At 44.1% G+C, this 13,819-nt stretch overlaps 1 protein-coding gene across 2 annotated transcripts in view; it reads right to left on the bottom strand.

The window, feature by feature from the left end:
• Positions 1-13,146, bottom strand: part of SUSD4 (sushi domain containing 4) — a gene marked incomplete at both ends in the record, with an annotated part of 131,387 nt that extends 118,241 nt beyond the window's left edge. For both annotated transcript variants that reach the window (XM_080699518.1, XM_080699519.1), the window contains one exon: positions 12,999-13,146. In XM_080699518.1, coding sequence (XP_080555644.1) covers positions 12,999-13,146 — 148 coding nt within the window. The remainder of the gene's footprint in view (positions 1-12,998) is intronic.
• Between the last annotated feature and the right edge of the window lie 673 nt (positions 13,147-13,819).

The following is a 13,819-nucleotide window of genomic DNA, read 5'->3' as shown; positions in this document are numbered from 1 at the left end:
GTCTGAGACAGTGCAGTGCTGAGCAGAGGCTGCAGTGAGGTGCCCAGCAGGCTAACAGGCTGCTTTTCTGTAGAGCTCAGCGACTAGAACCCAGACAGAGGATTTCCTGTTGTTTCACAAAGGACTAGGTATCCCAAGATCTCCAGCCCACAATGCCCAGGAGCAGCATCCTACTTACAAAGCTATAAAGAGGTTTCCCAAGAGTCAGAGCCAGTGTGCAGCCAGAGGTGAGAGGAGGCACTGGTAAGGATTCTCTGGATCCGAATACAACTCCTGATTCACCCCCTGCCCTGCCTGAGACTGTCATCCCCACACCATCCCCACAGGCTTCCGGTGACAGAAATCCCATGCTGGGTAAAGGAGAGGCAGACCCTAGGAACTCATAGGGCAACCTCCTCCCCTCATGGACCTGGGAAACACAGTAATGAATTGCTTGCCTGCCTCCATTGTTTGCTTTCATTTTCCTGAGGCTTCTGTGAGGACACAAAAAGAGCCAACTGGGCTTGGGCCAACAGTGCTGCAAAGTTCCTCTCAACGGCACAAGGACCTTCTCCATTTCTAGACATGACTATTCATTGAATGTGCCAGCAGCAGGGACTGAGCACAGACTGGCATGTCTCATTTTGCAGCGAAACAGCTCCTCTGGCCGCCTAACATCATGTCCACACAAAATGAGCTTTCACGGGGTCAGGACCCACATGTGGGAGGCGTTTACGTGCTGTGGAGAGCATCCCTTGCCCTCCTTTCGTACTCTGGGAAGCAAAGGCAAAAATGGCCCTAGGCACAGTAAAAAGCTGTCTCCCTCCAGACAGGTAGTAATCACTATTTTGTATTTATCAAATGCCTTCTGACACTGCCTGCTGTATGCCTGCATGTCCCTCACCCCTGTGAAGTGCAGAGAAACAAGCCTTACTGCCCCTGATTTATGGAAGAAGAAACCAAAGCAAGGAGAGGTTAAGTGACTTGCTTCAAAGGTGACGGAGCTGGGCACCAGGTAGGGTGAGAGAGGAATCACTTTCTGACAATGGCACCTTTGAAGATTAACTGACAGCCTGGGAAGACTGAATCTTTAAAGGGCTTGAGGATAGGGCTGTGAGAGGGTTGGGGGGGGGGGGACCTGCACCAGAGCACTGAGCACTTAGAAAGTCCCAGTGCCCCAGTAAGACAGAAGATGGGTCAGAAGAAGGATGAGATCTCCCATCAGGACCACTGCACTCTCATTGGAAGGGAAATATTCAAAGCCACCTAGTGAGCCTGCTGAAACCTGGCTCTCCACTTAGTTTCATCCTCCCAGAGCAAGGAGAAAAATTTTCAACTCTTCTGCAGTTAAAACTTCAACAGATTCTCCAGCCCCTAATCATGGTCCTTCTCCCTCCTGGCCCTGTCAACATTCTCTCCAGTTGATATGGACATCCAGATTCATATTACTTAAACATGATCCTAATAAAAACATTAAGATGCCTTCTGAATCAAAATCCTAAGGGGCAATCAATAGCCAGAATCAAGTGTGGTTAGCTTTATTTTCTCAATACTTGGGATGGAACCCAGGGGCATTCGACCTCAAAACTACCCCCCACCAGCCCTATTTTTTATTCTTTATTTTGAAACAGGGTCTCACCAAGTTGCAGAGGGCCTCACTAAGCAGCTGAGGTTGGTTGGCATCAAATCTGAGATCCTCCTGTCTCAGCCTTCCAAGTACTGGGATTACAAGCGTGCGCCACCATAAGCCACTTGTGGTTGGCTTTAAAAAAATTATTATTACCAGTGGCACAAATCTAATCCCAATGCATAAGCAACTGAAACAGGAGGATCACAGGTTCAAGACCAGCCTTGGAAATTTAGTGAGATCCTTTCAAAATGAAAAACAAAATAGGGTTGGCGGTATAGCTCAGAGGTAGAATCTCCCTGGGTCTGATCCCCAGTAAACACACACACACACACACACACACACACACACACACACACACACATACACACACATACACACACACATTATTATTATTATTATTATTATTATTATTATTATTATTACTACTACTACTACTACCAACACTGAGAAGCAGCACAACTACTCGGCCTTTCTGACTTCTCCTCCCAACCTGTTAGCGTGGCTATTTCCTGGGCTCCAGCCTCATTCTCTCTTCTTTGCTTGTTCTACACTCTCTTCCTGGGAAAGCCCAGCCCCTCCTATGGCTCTAGCTGCCCTTTCAACATAGATGGCATACACATCTTCATCTCCAGCCCTTATTTCTCTCCTGAGCACCAAATTAAGTTTTCAATGCCTGATGGACAGATGGTGCCCAAATGGAAGTCCTGCAGGCAACGCCAGCCTCCTTGTCCAAAATGAACTCATCAACTTCCCTAAACGACCACTGCTGGGCTCTGCTAATGGCTCTTCCTCTTCATCCCTCCCCCCTCCCTGTCCAGGCAGCCCTGTGGCCTCAGCTAATGTCCCCTCTCTGAAGCTTTTACCTCCACTCATTCCTCTCTAGTTAAAGCCCACAGCAAATCCTTCCTGAGCCAGTGCACTTTTCCAACTGCCCACCCAAAGAAGATCAGGTTCAGGGGGCAGGGCTGTCTGTGCTTTGCTGCCCGCTAGATCTTCCACCTAGTCTCTGACAGAGGTACCATAAATATTTACTGAGCAAAGGTGTCTACTTCTCCATCTTCCATAATGCTAGAAAATTCTTTTCTAAAACAAAGAACAAATCATGCTAGGCCCCTGAAGGTATATTTGATAGGTTCCCAGTTGCCTGTAGTGTAACATTCAAGTTCCTAAGCATTGCAGTAGGTAGCCACGTGAGTCCAACGTGTCCTTCCAATCTCTTCTTTCATCTCTTCTCAATCTAACTGTCCTTTAACTAAGGCTGCCCTGAGCAATTCCTTGTCTTCAATACATATTCCTTCTCATTCTGAGTCTCTGTTTACATTATCCTCTCATAAAAAAAAAAATGCCTCCAAACAACTTCTCTACCTGGAGAATTATTTTACTATTCAAGACTTGGCTCCAAGGTCTTTTTTGGTAAGACTTCTCCTTCAACCTCCCTTTCCCCAGAGTCCCCAAGATAAATCACTGTTGTTATAGTACCTACTGTACCATCTCACGGTGGTTAATTCTATGGGACCTCTGGGTCCAAGGATCAGTGGTTACCCAGTGAAGGCCTGCACTACATGTCTACCCTGGCTGTGTTTGTTATGCTATATCCTCCAGGACAAAGGGAACTTTGGGTGGGGCCAGCTTTGGCATAGTGATTGTAACAAGCATTCACTATTGTTTTAGATGATGTTGATATCATCAACATCAAACAGTTATTGATGCTTACCCTTGTTAAAGCATCTGATTCTTCCAATGACCAGGAAAGGCAGATGGCCCAAGTATTATCCCCTTCTCACAGATAATGAAACTGAGGCAGCAACTGAGTTGCAATCACTTATCATGTTGGTAACAATAGCAAGGAAAACTGGCTCTATTTTCTGAGGTCCTCATACAACTCCAGTCCTATTCCTTGAGAAACTAAAACAAACTTTTGGCCAGGCGTGGTGGTGCATACCTGTTATCCCTGTACTTGGGAAGCTGAGACTAGAGGATTGCAGGTTTGAAACCAATCTCAGAAATTAAATGAGGCGTGCATAAACTTAGCGAGACCCTGTTACCAAATAAAAAATAAAATAGGGCTGGTGGTATAGTTCAAAGGTAGAAAGCTAGGTTCCATCTGCAGCACTACAAAAAAATAATAGTAAAAATTAAAATAAAGTATACCTTCCAAGTTATTATAAAAACTAAATGAGCATTTATAAAATAATGGCATAAACAGAAGGATGTCTGGGTAAAACCTGGTCCTCCATTCACAATCCAAAGAGGAAAAAGAGTCTGGGCAAGCCTTTTAAAGGTCACATACCAATTCAGAACTGTATTGTTCTAAATCATATATCCTGCAAGTTTCTAAAAGATTATTTCCCCATTTTTTAAGAATAATTCAAACACGGAGGTAGCCATCAATCACACACTGTCATACTATAACCTAAATCTGCCCAAAAAACTGCCCCCACCAAAAAAAAATCTTAATTTAACATGCACCCTGGGGTTAGGTCCTATCATTGAGACACAGAGTCAGTAGGAGCTAGCTAAAAGAACAATTGAAAGCCTCTTCCAAGATTACCTATCAAATCTCTACAAAACAAGCAGATCTTGTTTGTCTATATAGAGAAAAACCAGAATTTCTGAGTGTAAGAGCCAAGAAATTCTTCTTCATGCTTAGAATTTGAATTTGAAAATCATCTAGATCAATAACAATACTGTGGCTACACCAATGTCAAAAAATCCACAGTTAGAATTTATTTTCCTTCTTTCTTAAAAGAACATCCTTCTTACTAGATCATCCAATTCAACCACATATATCTTTTATAAATGCAATCAGACCCAAGAAATAGGTCTTTTGTAGTTTGTCACTCTCAGAAAAAAGAAATATAGTGCATGAGTGACCTTCCTTCTTCAGCTCTTCTTCCACACTGGTAATTCCAGGAGATAAAATCACCAATTTCAAGCAGACACATGAGATAACCAGGTGGAACCTTTATTTCCAGAGAACCTCACCCTTACTCTTCCTCTGTCTGAAAAGCTCAATTTATTAGGATTAAGATGGCATGGTCACCAATCAAGTTTACTGGATTCTGCAATTCCTCTCACTTTAACAGCCAAAACCCATTCCTGAAGACTGGCACACACTCCTGTACAGAGAGGTTTACCTGGCCTTATGGGGCCAGACGTGCTTCTGCCCCGGGGTAGAGGAAGAAGAGGCTTACCCACAATGGCACATCCAAGTTTATCGTCTTTTCCAAAACATGTCAAGAAATATTTTTGTCTGACTTCACTGATGATCCTAGTTTACCTTGTTTAAGATTAATAAAGCAATTGCAATACTCCCAATTAAGAAGCTATTTTAAAATGCACTTTTAATTCCAGTTTGTGAACAACTCAATTATTTCTATTTGTTTTTCCTCTTGAGTTGATAATTTCTTCTCTTAGAATAGCACAGCCCTTCTTTTTCGTAAAGAACAAGAAATGCGAGGTCAAATTCTTCCCTCAAACACAGCATGTTAGGCTTTTAAACCATCCAAAATACCTTCCTGGACAGCAGAGTTTATTAATTCAGATATGATGAACTATCACATTTTATCCTACTTCAAATTTAAGCTGGGGGGGGGTAATTTTACTCAGGCTCACAAGCTTTGAATATAATTTTTCTTTTACTTTTCAATATATACTAAAGAAGATTATCATCTACATCATACAACTAAAAAGATAAATTTAAAGGCTGCCCTGGAATGACTAAGAGGAAAGTCTGAGGCAGTAGGCCTGGTGCTTGATCTGGGTTTGTCTGACCATATGTGGAAGAGCAACCTCACTCATGATATCTCTTAAATTTTAGGGGAAAAAAATAAAAAATAATCTCCTACTGTACGGGGTTCAGAAAATTAAAGATAGCAACTCATTTAAAAACATCTCTCAAACTATATACTCTAGACACAGATTGTAAGGTTTTATTAGTGCTTATCCAGGTTACATGGAAAAGAAACATTTCAAGGAAGGCCATAAACAGCCCAGAAAATCATCAGAAGGAATGGAGATGGTGGTGACAACCATGGGTGAGGTCCCCAAAGCCCAGCCATTTATTTACCCATGATTGGCCACTCAGAGAAGGTGAGAGTTAGAGCATGTCCCATACTGACCATCTTCATCAAACAGCCCATGGAGACAGGTACACAGGTTCTGGTCCCTTGCCTTTCTCCATTCAGAGCACAGCCTGCAGGCACTCTGACCTTTACTTTGTCTTTGGTAGTGAGATTTTTTTTGGACGGGGGGGTTGTGGGGGAGCTTATTATTGTTGACAGGTTAGTATGTTATGCTTTCTGCTTTTTGAGGGATCACAAACAAGAGTTCCCTTATATCAGGGTGAAAAGGGCCAACATTTCAAAATATTTGATAATTCCAGCTTAAAGATATGTGTTTGGAAAAAAAGAGATGTTTTAGTCAAACATGATAAGGGAAAAATGTTTTTAGGGATTGTGACTTCCATCCTGGCATGCTAAAAGAAAGACTGTAATAAAAAGGATGATCTGGGCTACCGTACTTAATAGCCAGGTGACCCCAGACAAGTAGCTAATCTTTCCATGGTTCAGGATCTTCTTTTATAAAATGGGGATAAATAACAGTATCTATGTTGCATAGTTGTTTTGAAAAACTGAATGGGTTAACATATGTACAATGTGGAAAATAGTATTGGAACACACAAAGCACTCTCTAAATGTTTGCATTTAGTATTATTAATAGCTTGGAAACTTTTAGAAATCACTCAGATATCGGCTAGTTTAAAATTCTGTCCCATCTTCCATGAGTAGTAACAATTGAATAGCTTGTGCTAGTGAAAATGGACTGATAAATAGACAAAATGTTGCATCTGATGCATGAGAATGTACATCTTACCCATTTTTCCTAGTGAAATGTGATTGTGTATGTAAACAAATTAGCCTATTCTTTTTTCCCTTTCTGTCCCTCAATTCAGAGGTAATGATTCTAATGACCTGTTTAGACATAGCGTTGCTATGTGTGGTTATTTCAATTATCAAACACTAAATGAGCTTTCAAAATAAGGCAAAGATACAGAAAAGCAGTCTGCAAAATTACTCTTCTCATCAGCATCAATAAATAACACTAGACTTTAAATTGAACTAAAAATATACATTTAAATTAATTTTGTGCAAGCCTTTTGTACAAATGCAAAGTTTTCTTCTCAAAAAAGAAACTGGTGCTTACTTATATGTTTATTCAGGATCAAGAACTGGGTCTCCTTATCTGTATTATTCCCAGGGTGTACAAGGACACTCAAAAATGATGGAAAGATAGATGGAAAAATGAGGCTGGCTTTAGTCAGAGCTTAGAACCCATCAGTTCCTAAGAATTCCCCCTCGTCATAAGAATACATTCCAAGACCTCCAGTGGATGCTGAAACCATAGTGAACCCTGTGTACATCATACTATGATTTTTTCCTACATATACATACCATTATAAAGTTTAATTTATAAATTACTTACAGTAAGAGATTAACAGTAATGATAAGGTGGAACAATTGTAATAATATATTATAATAAAAGTTATGTGAATGTCATTTCTCCCTCTCAAAAATGTACTGTAAGCTGGGTGTGGTGGCACACGCTTGTATTCCCCGCGCTTGGGAGGCTGAGACAAGAGGATCGCACAGGTTTGAAGCCAGCCTCAGCTACTTAGTGAGGCTCTCAGCAACTTAGTAAGACCCTGTTTCCAAACAAAATATAAGATAGGTCTGGGAGTATAGCCCGGGAGTAAAAAGCCCCTGGGTTCCACCCCCAGTACCACCAAAAAAAAAAAAATGTGTACTGTACGGTATTCATAAGGATCATTCATACCTAGGCTAGACGGACAGAGTGGGATGGCACAAAGTTTCATCAGGCTACCCAGAATGGTCTGCAATTTAAAACTTATGAATTGCTTATTTCTAGAATTTACCACTTAATATTTTAAGACTACTATGATGCCTGCTAACTACAACCATGGAAAACAAACTGAAGGTAAGCAGGAACTTCTGCAATCACAGAAACAAAGAACATTAGTGCTATGGAAGAAACTAAGTCAAGGGGTTACACAGCCTACTCCATTTAGTAGCCAAGGCTGAGCAGAAACTCCATCAATCCTACAAAGAATGCAGAGCCCCATTCTAGACCACAGCTTCCCATCCAAAGCATCCTTAGACCTTAGGAAGGCTTTGAAAATATGACTCCGGCACCAAGAACAGAATAATGTAGGTGTTTTTCCTCATGCTTCTAATCAATATTTACTGGAGAGAAAGCTTCACCTACACGGTCATTACTCTCAGGAATTAAAGAACCGCTGAATCTCTGTCTCACCTCTCCTGGCCTCCAAGATGAGAGATTTGCTACTTGTTATAGCAAATTCTTCTTCTGCCCCCAAAGCTTTCAGATTTCATCCTGGGGATAAATTGAAAGAATTTCCAGGCTGCTTATTTTAAGGCAGTCTTTTGTTGAAGAAATATGCTTTAGAGTTTCAGGAGTTTGGACTTTGTTTACAGACTGAGTTAAGTGCAGTTTGAAATTGTGAATTTTAGATGTAATGCTGCATGAAAAGATTGCAATCTACCATGTAAGAAAATGTTTTCTCATTAAAACTCCCAATAGACTCATATCTACAAGTCAGCCGGTCAGTCAGAAACCATTTGTTTCTACCTGCTGGTAAACACTTCAGTACTCCAGCTCCATGACCCACATGAGACCTCAAGGGGCTACTTGGACCTCAGCCACACCAGAACCATGACTGGGGTGCAAAGCAGGCAGCAGGACTAGTAAGCTGTACTTTCGATAATCACATTCGCTTGATAAGACCCTGCTCTAAACTCTACAGTGGGTCCCACTGCGTGGTGTTTTACATGCAGAAATCCTCATTGAAGTTTCCAGGACCCTTGTGATAAAGATCCAACCTACCTATCCTTCTACCTTGCTGATTCCTTATAGGTATCCTATGTTCTAGGCTAACCAGACACTCCAATCACATAACCACCTCCTCACCTTTACACCAGGTATCCCTGCCTCAGATGCTCCATCCCCCTCCCCATCCCATCCTAAGTGCCACTCTTCCCTGGAAAATTATCTGATGTTTCCTCTAACCTCCTAGAGCCCCTCCAACTGGATATGGCCTCAACCACCACAACATATGTAGTTTTGAAGCTCACCTATGATAATTATTTTCTAAATGGTGTGGCAATAATTTGGGGATCCTATTTCTTGCTTTCAACCAACATTAGCTAGGCATTTACTTCAAATCAAATGCTTTGCTGGTGCCTAGGGCACAAAAATGAATGAAGTCAAGGTTCTTGCCCCTAGTGAGTTATGGACTAGAAGCCTGCACTCAAGACCAATGGGAGCCCAGGCAAGGGAATTCACTTACCGGGGAATTATGAAAGAGATTAGAGCATTTAAGTTGGGTCTTGGAAAGAAATGTGTTTATTGGGCAAAAAAGTGGGGTGTACGGTGGTTTTCATAGGCAAAAAGAACATTACATGAAATAGTGATTGGCTCAGGGTAGAGGATGGGCACTTGATGTTTTTTGAATGAACAGATCAAAGGTCCTGAAGATAAAGGATCATCTCAACCTCTTCCTCTGACTACTGCCTGCATTTACTGAGCACCTACATAATTTCCATCTCCCACAGTATCCCCACAAATTATGTGTTATCATCCTCATTTTATACATGAGAAAACTGAGGTTCCTAAGGCCCAAGACCCCCAAAACTAGTGAGTATCATGACCCAGCCTAAGTTCCTGGTAATGGAAGGGACTGGCCTTCAAGACGTAGAGCCAACTCTTGACTCCCTTCCTCTAAGCCTGAACTACTCTGGGTACCTCTCAAAACCCATCAGGCTTCTGGGAAAGTGAATAGGGGAGAAAAAGAAAAGCTACTGAAGCTATATTCCATGCAGATCCTCAGAACAGCAGGTACTGGCAGGGGTCCACTTGGGGCATTTGAGTTTAGTCTCCCCAAATGAGAGCCCTTCTTTCTAATTTATAAAAGACAACTTGGAGAGAGACACCCAAAAGTCACTTCAAGCCAAGCCAGATTCACGAAAGCCCTTCTTAAGGGTCAAAGAATTGAATTCGATCTCTGGCTTTCTAGGACAAAGCATTTCAGTTTTCATGGAAATTTTTTCCCCTTTTTTCTCTGTCTGATCATTTTCTCAATTTCTCCCTTTCAAGTTCAGGCTTTTTCTACAACATCAGTATTGGGCACATGCTATTTTCCTCCTAGCTTAGTCTATTATATCTTGCTATTGTGGCACTCCTTTTCCACTAAAAGCAATCAAAAATGAAAATCCACATTTCAGAACAGTGTCTATTAAATATGCACCTTTTTGTGGATTAGAAAGAGAAAGCTCCAAGGGCTGGTCTTCTGTTCTGTGTGTCATGTAAAGATTAGATAGTGGGTGACACTTCTGTTCCCTCCCAGGCCATTTGCTTTGGTGACAGGGAGTGATGGTGGAAGGTAGGAGTCCAAAACAACTGATTTTAAGGAACATCTCAAAACATTGCTTATCAAAGTGTGGTCTTTGAACTAGTAGCAACTGCTTCACCTGAGAGCTCATTAGAAATGTAAAATTGGAGCCGGGCGTGGTGGTGCACCCTTGTAATCCCCAAGTTTGGGAGGCAGAGACAGGAGGATCACGCAGGTTCGAAGCCAGCCATGCGCGCTGGCTTAGGAGACCCTGTTTCCAAATAAAAAATGTAAAAATAGGTCTGGGAGTGTAGCCCGGAGGTAGAAGGGCTTCCAGGAACCCCAGTACCACAAAGAAAGAAAGAAAGAAAGAAAGAAAGAAAGAAAGAAAGAAAGAAAGAAAGAAAGAAAGGTAGGTAAAATTGGAGCCGGGGCATTGGCACGCTTGTAATCCCTGCACTTGGGAGGCGGAGACAAGAGGATCACACAGGTTCGAAGCCAGCCTTGCTGGTTTAAGAGACCCAGTTTCCAAATAATTAATAATTAATAATAATAATAATAATAATAATAATAAATAGGTCTGGGAGTATAGCCCAGAGGTAGAAGGGTTTCCAGGAACCCCAGTACCACACACAAAAAAAAAAAGAAATGTAAAATTGGCCCCAGCCCCAGACTCATGGGCTCAGAATCTGCCTTTTAACAGGATTTTAGGTGACTTGGGTGCACATGAAAGTTTTAGGAGCACAGGCCTAGTAGCTAAGGTGATGTTGTCTTTACAGGCTTTCCATGTGGGTTTCTCTCTTAAGAAAGGAAAGTTCTGTTTAGTGAACTTCATAAGATGCCACCACCACCCTTCCCTCCCCAGATGTTATTTGTAGAGGAATTCTGAAATGAGAAACAATCTTCGACAAATCAAATCTTTGCCCAAAAGAGTTCAAGGTAAAACATGGCTAATGGCTAGCCTTCCGAATCTGAGGGGTGACAGGCAACTGTGTGTGTGAGTGTGTGTAGGTGTGTGTTGGCAGGGCCAGGAGGTCACAACTGGAGATTAAACCCAGGAGGGTTCTACCTTGGAGCTACATTCTCAGACCTATTATTTATTTTTTTTTTTTAATTTTGAAACAGGGTGTTGCTAAAATACCAACCACATGCTGCTGACCTCGAATCCATGAACCTCCCAAGTACTGAGATTACAGGCATGTACCATCATGCTGTCTGGCGACAGGCAACTCTTAGTCCCACTTTCTTTACCAAGGCTCTGGATCTTTTTGCTCAGCATGACTCCCTCTGAGGGGAGGGGGGAGGGAGGGCACGCAGTGAAACCATGCACATGACCAGTGAGCCTGAGTGGGGCGTGCTGTGCACTGAGCCCCAGGGAGGCTCTATAAACATGAACAGGCAGAACCAACAGCACAACATTAGTCCAGTCTGTGTTCAGACCTCACACATCTAGTAGCCACAGTCAGGACATACAGAGATGAACTCCGATGAACTTCTCCATCATCTACAAGCAAGGCACCAACCAGGAAGATGGACAATTACACGAACTTGTTTGGAAGGGAGGAAAACTCAAACTGAAAGGCAAGACAGGTGGCCCAGGCCTCAGTGGAATGTCCTGCACCTTGATTCCTGATTGCCTGTGAAGCAGAGCCAGTGTCCAGGGCAGGACAGAGGCTCTGATCAGAGCCCAGGCAGGCCACACAGATTTCCTGGCCTCACCTTTGACCTCCTCTGGTACACAGAGGATGACCACCTCAAAGACATTTCTATAAGAAATGGGAGAACCCCAAAAGTTACTCCTTTCTAAAAAAAAAAAATTGCTTTTCTTTTCTTCCAGTTCTGACAGCTATGCACATCACAACAAACACTTTTTGACCCCAGGCTCAACTTGTTATTCTTCTGCCCTACCCTTACTAATTTTTCACTTTTTTTCCAACCTTACCTTCAGATTCTCATAAATAACAATGTTTTGAAAGGCAAAATAGTTTATTTACACCAAGAAATACTTGTTTTCCAACCAGTGATTATTTATATATTCATAGCATTTCAGCTCCAGAAACAAATCCTGTCCTGTTAACAGTATGCAAGCTCTCAATGAAAACTTGAAATGGACAGGATGGATGGACAGCAGAGAGCAGAGGCGGCCATGAGTTGCTTAGGCTTTGAAATTCAGACAGGAGCTCCATCTGTCTTCCTCTACCACAGCCAGCAGATAGCCCTGTCCCTCAGAACCAGGTATATTATAGATTAGCCGCCTACAGAGCCTATGGCTATCAATTTTATTTCGGCTAACTTCCACTTCATAGAAGAGCACTTGACTTGTTTCCCCTGTAAATCAAACCTGGATGAACTAAGCAATCTTCCAGAAGCACATCAGAAGAAAATCTTTGCACCCCTCCCCCAACACAAACACATGCACAGGCATGCCTGAACACACTACTTTCCAAAGAAAGAGAAAGTTAACTTTCAAATAAACCTGTCCTTCAGCCAGTGTGGCCATGTTTTCAGACCCTTCACATTCCCAAAGGTGGTCCTTTTAACTCTCACTTAAATCCAGAGGCTGAAACCTGACTTCTGTCTGCAGAGGGCATGGACAGGGTCAGAGGCTATAACCACCTCTCTCTCTCTCTCTCTCTCTCTCTCTCTCTCTCTCTCTCTCTCTCTCTCAACTGAGAATGGTGGGCCAGGCTTTATTGTCCCGTCTTTTAGGAAAGCCAGGCTGGGCTGCTGGTGGGAAGCTCCAGACAGAATCTGGGTGTGTGGACCTGTGCAGGTTCCACAGAAGAACTAGGAACTTCAGGGGTTTTGAAGGAGGGGTGGGTTTTAGGTTGGGGCACCCTGGGTTCTCTGATACACCAGAAGTCTGTATTATGGGGTGGGTGCAGCAGGGCTGACCTGCCAGCCAGACTCTTGCCCCTCTCAGGCCATCCCAGGCCAGGACGTCACAGCGGGGTCACTCACCGCCCGTGAGCTGTGCAGGGCCAAAGCACAGCGCCAGCTGAAACCACAGGATCACGGCCAAGAGTCTCTGGGGGGACTGAGGCTGCTGCTGCTGCTGCTGCTGCTCTAGAAATCCATCTCCATTACTCGGGTTCATTCCATGATACATCTTTCATCCACAGAGGGCATCCAGCTTGCAAGAGTCTGCAACCAACCAGGAGCGCAACACGACAATACCGGCTGCCTGCTGGGGCTCGGCCGCGCTCGCACTCGCCTTGGGTCCCGGCGCCTGGGCTGCGCGGGCTCCATCCCCGCTCTCCCCGTGCGGCCCCCGCCCCTTTCCCACGGCTGGATCTCCCCGCCATCCATCCCCAGCGCGAGGTACACTGAGTAACAGCCGCCGCGGGATGCTGCGCGTGCGGGAGCGGAGGAGGAGGGGAGGAGGGCAGGGTTAGCGCACCCTGGCTCCGCGCCGGTCCCGGGGACCCAGCGGCTGTGACCATGACAGGAAAGTCTGAAGCCTTCCAGCGTCTCGGGGCTGGGAAAACACTTTTCCCCGGGCCTATACGTGCCACTCTCAGGAATCTCACAATGTGGCACCGGCTCCCCGCAGCTACTTCTCTGGTTTTCCCCAGGATCGGGGGGGGGGGGGGTCTGTTGCCCCAGTCCCCAAAGAGATTGCGCTGTCAAAATAAATCCCCTCCCTCGGGGAGCCGAGCGGGCGCCGACCCCGCCGGCCTGCGCGCGCCCCCGGGCTCGGGTCTTACCTGTGGGTCTCATGCATGCAGCTGCCTTCCCGCCTCCTCCTCCCCCCGCCGGTCTCACCCGCATCTGTGCGCGAC

This window comes from Muscardinus avellanarius, assembly GCF_963383645.1.
Source record: "Muscardinus avellanarius genome assembly, chromosome: 7".
In the NCBI taxonomy this organism is placed as follows: Eukaryota; Metazoa; Chordata; class Mammalia; order Rodentia; family Gliridae; genus Muscardinus; species Muscardinus avellanarius.
This window is presented reverse-complemented; position numbering and strand designations above follow the sequence as displayed.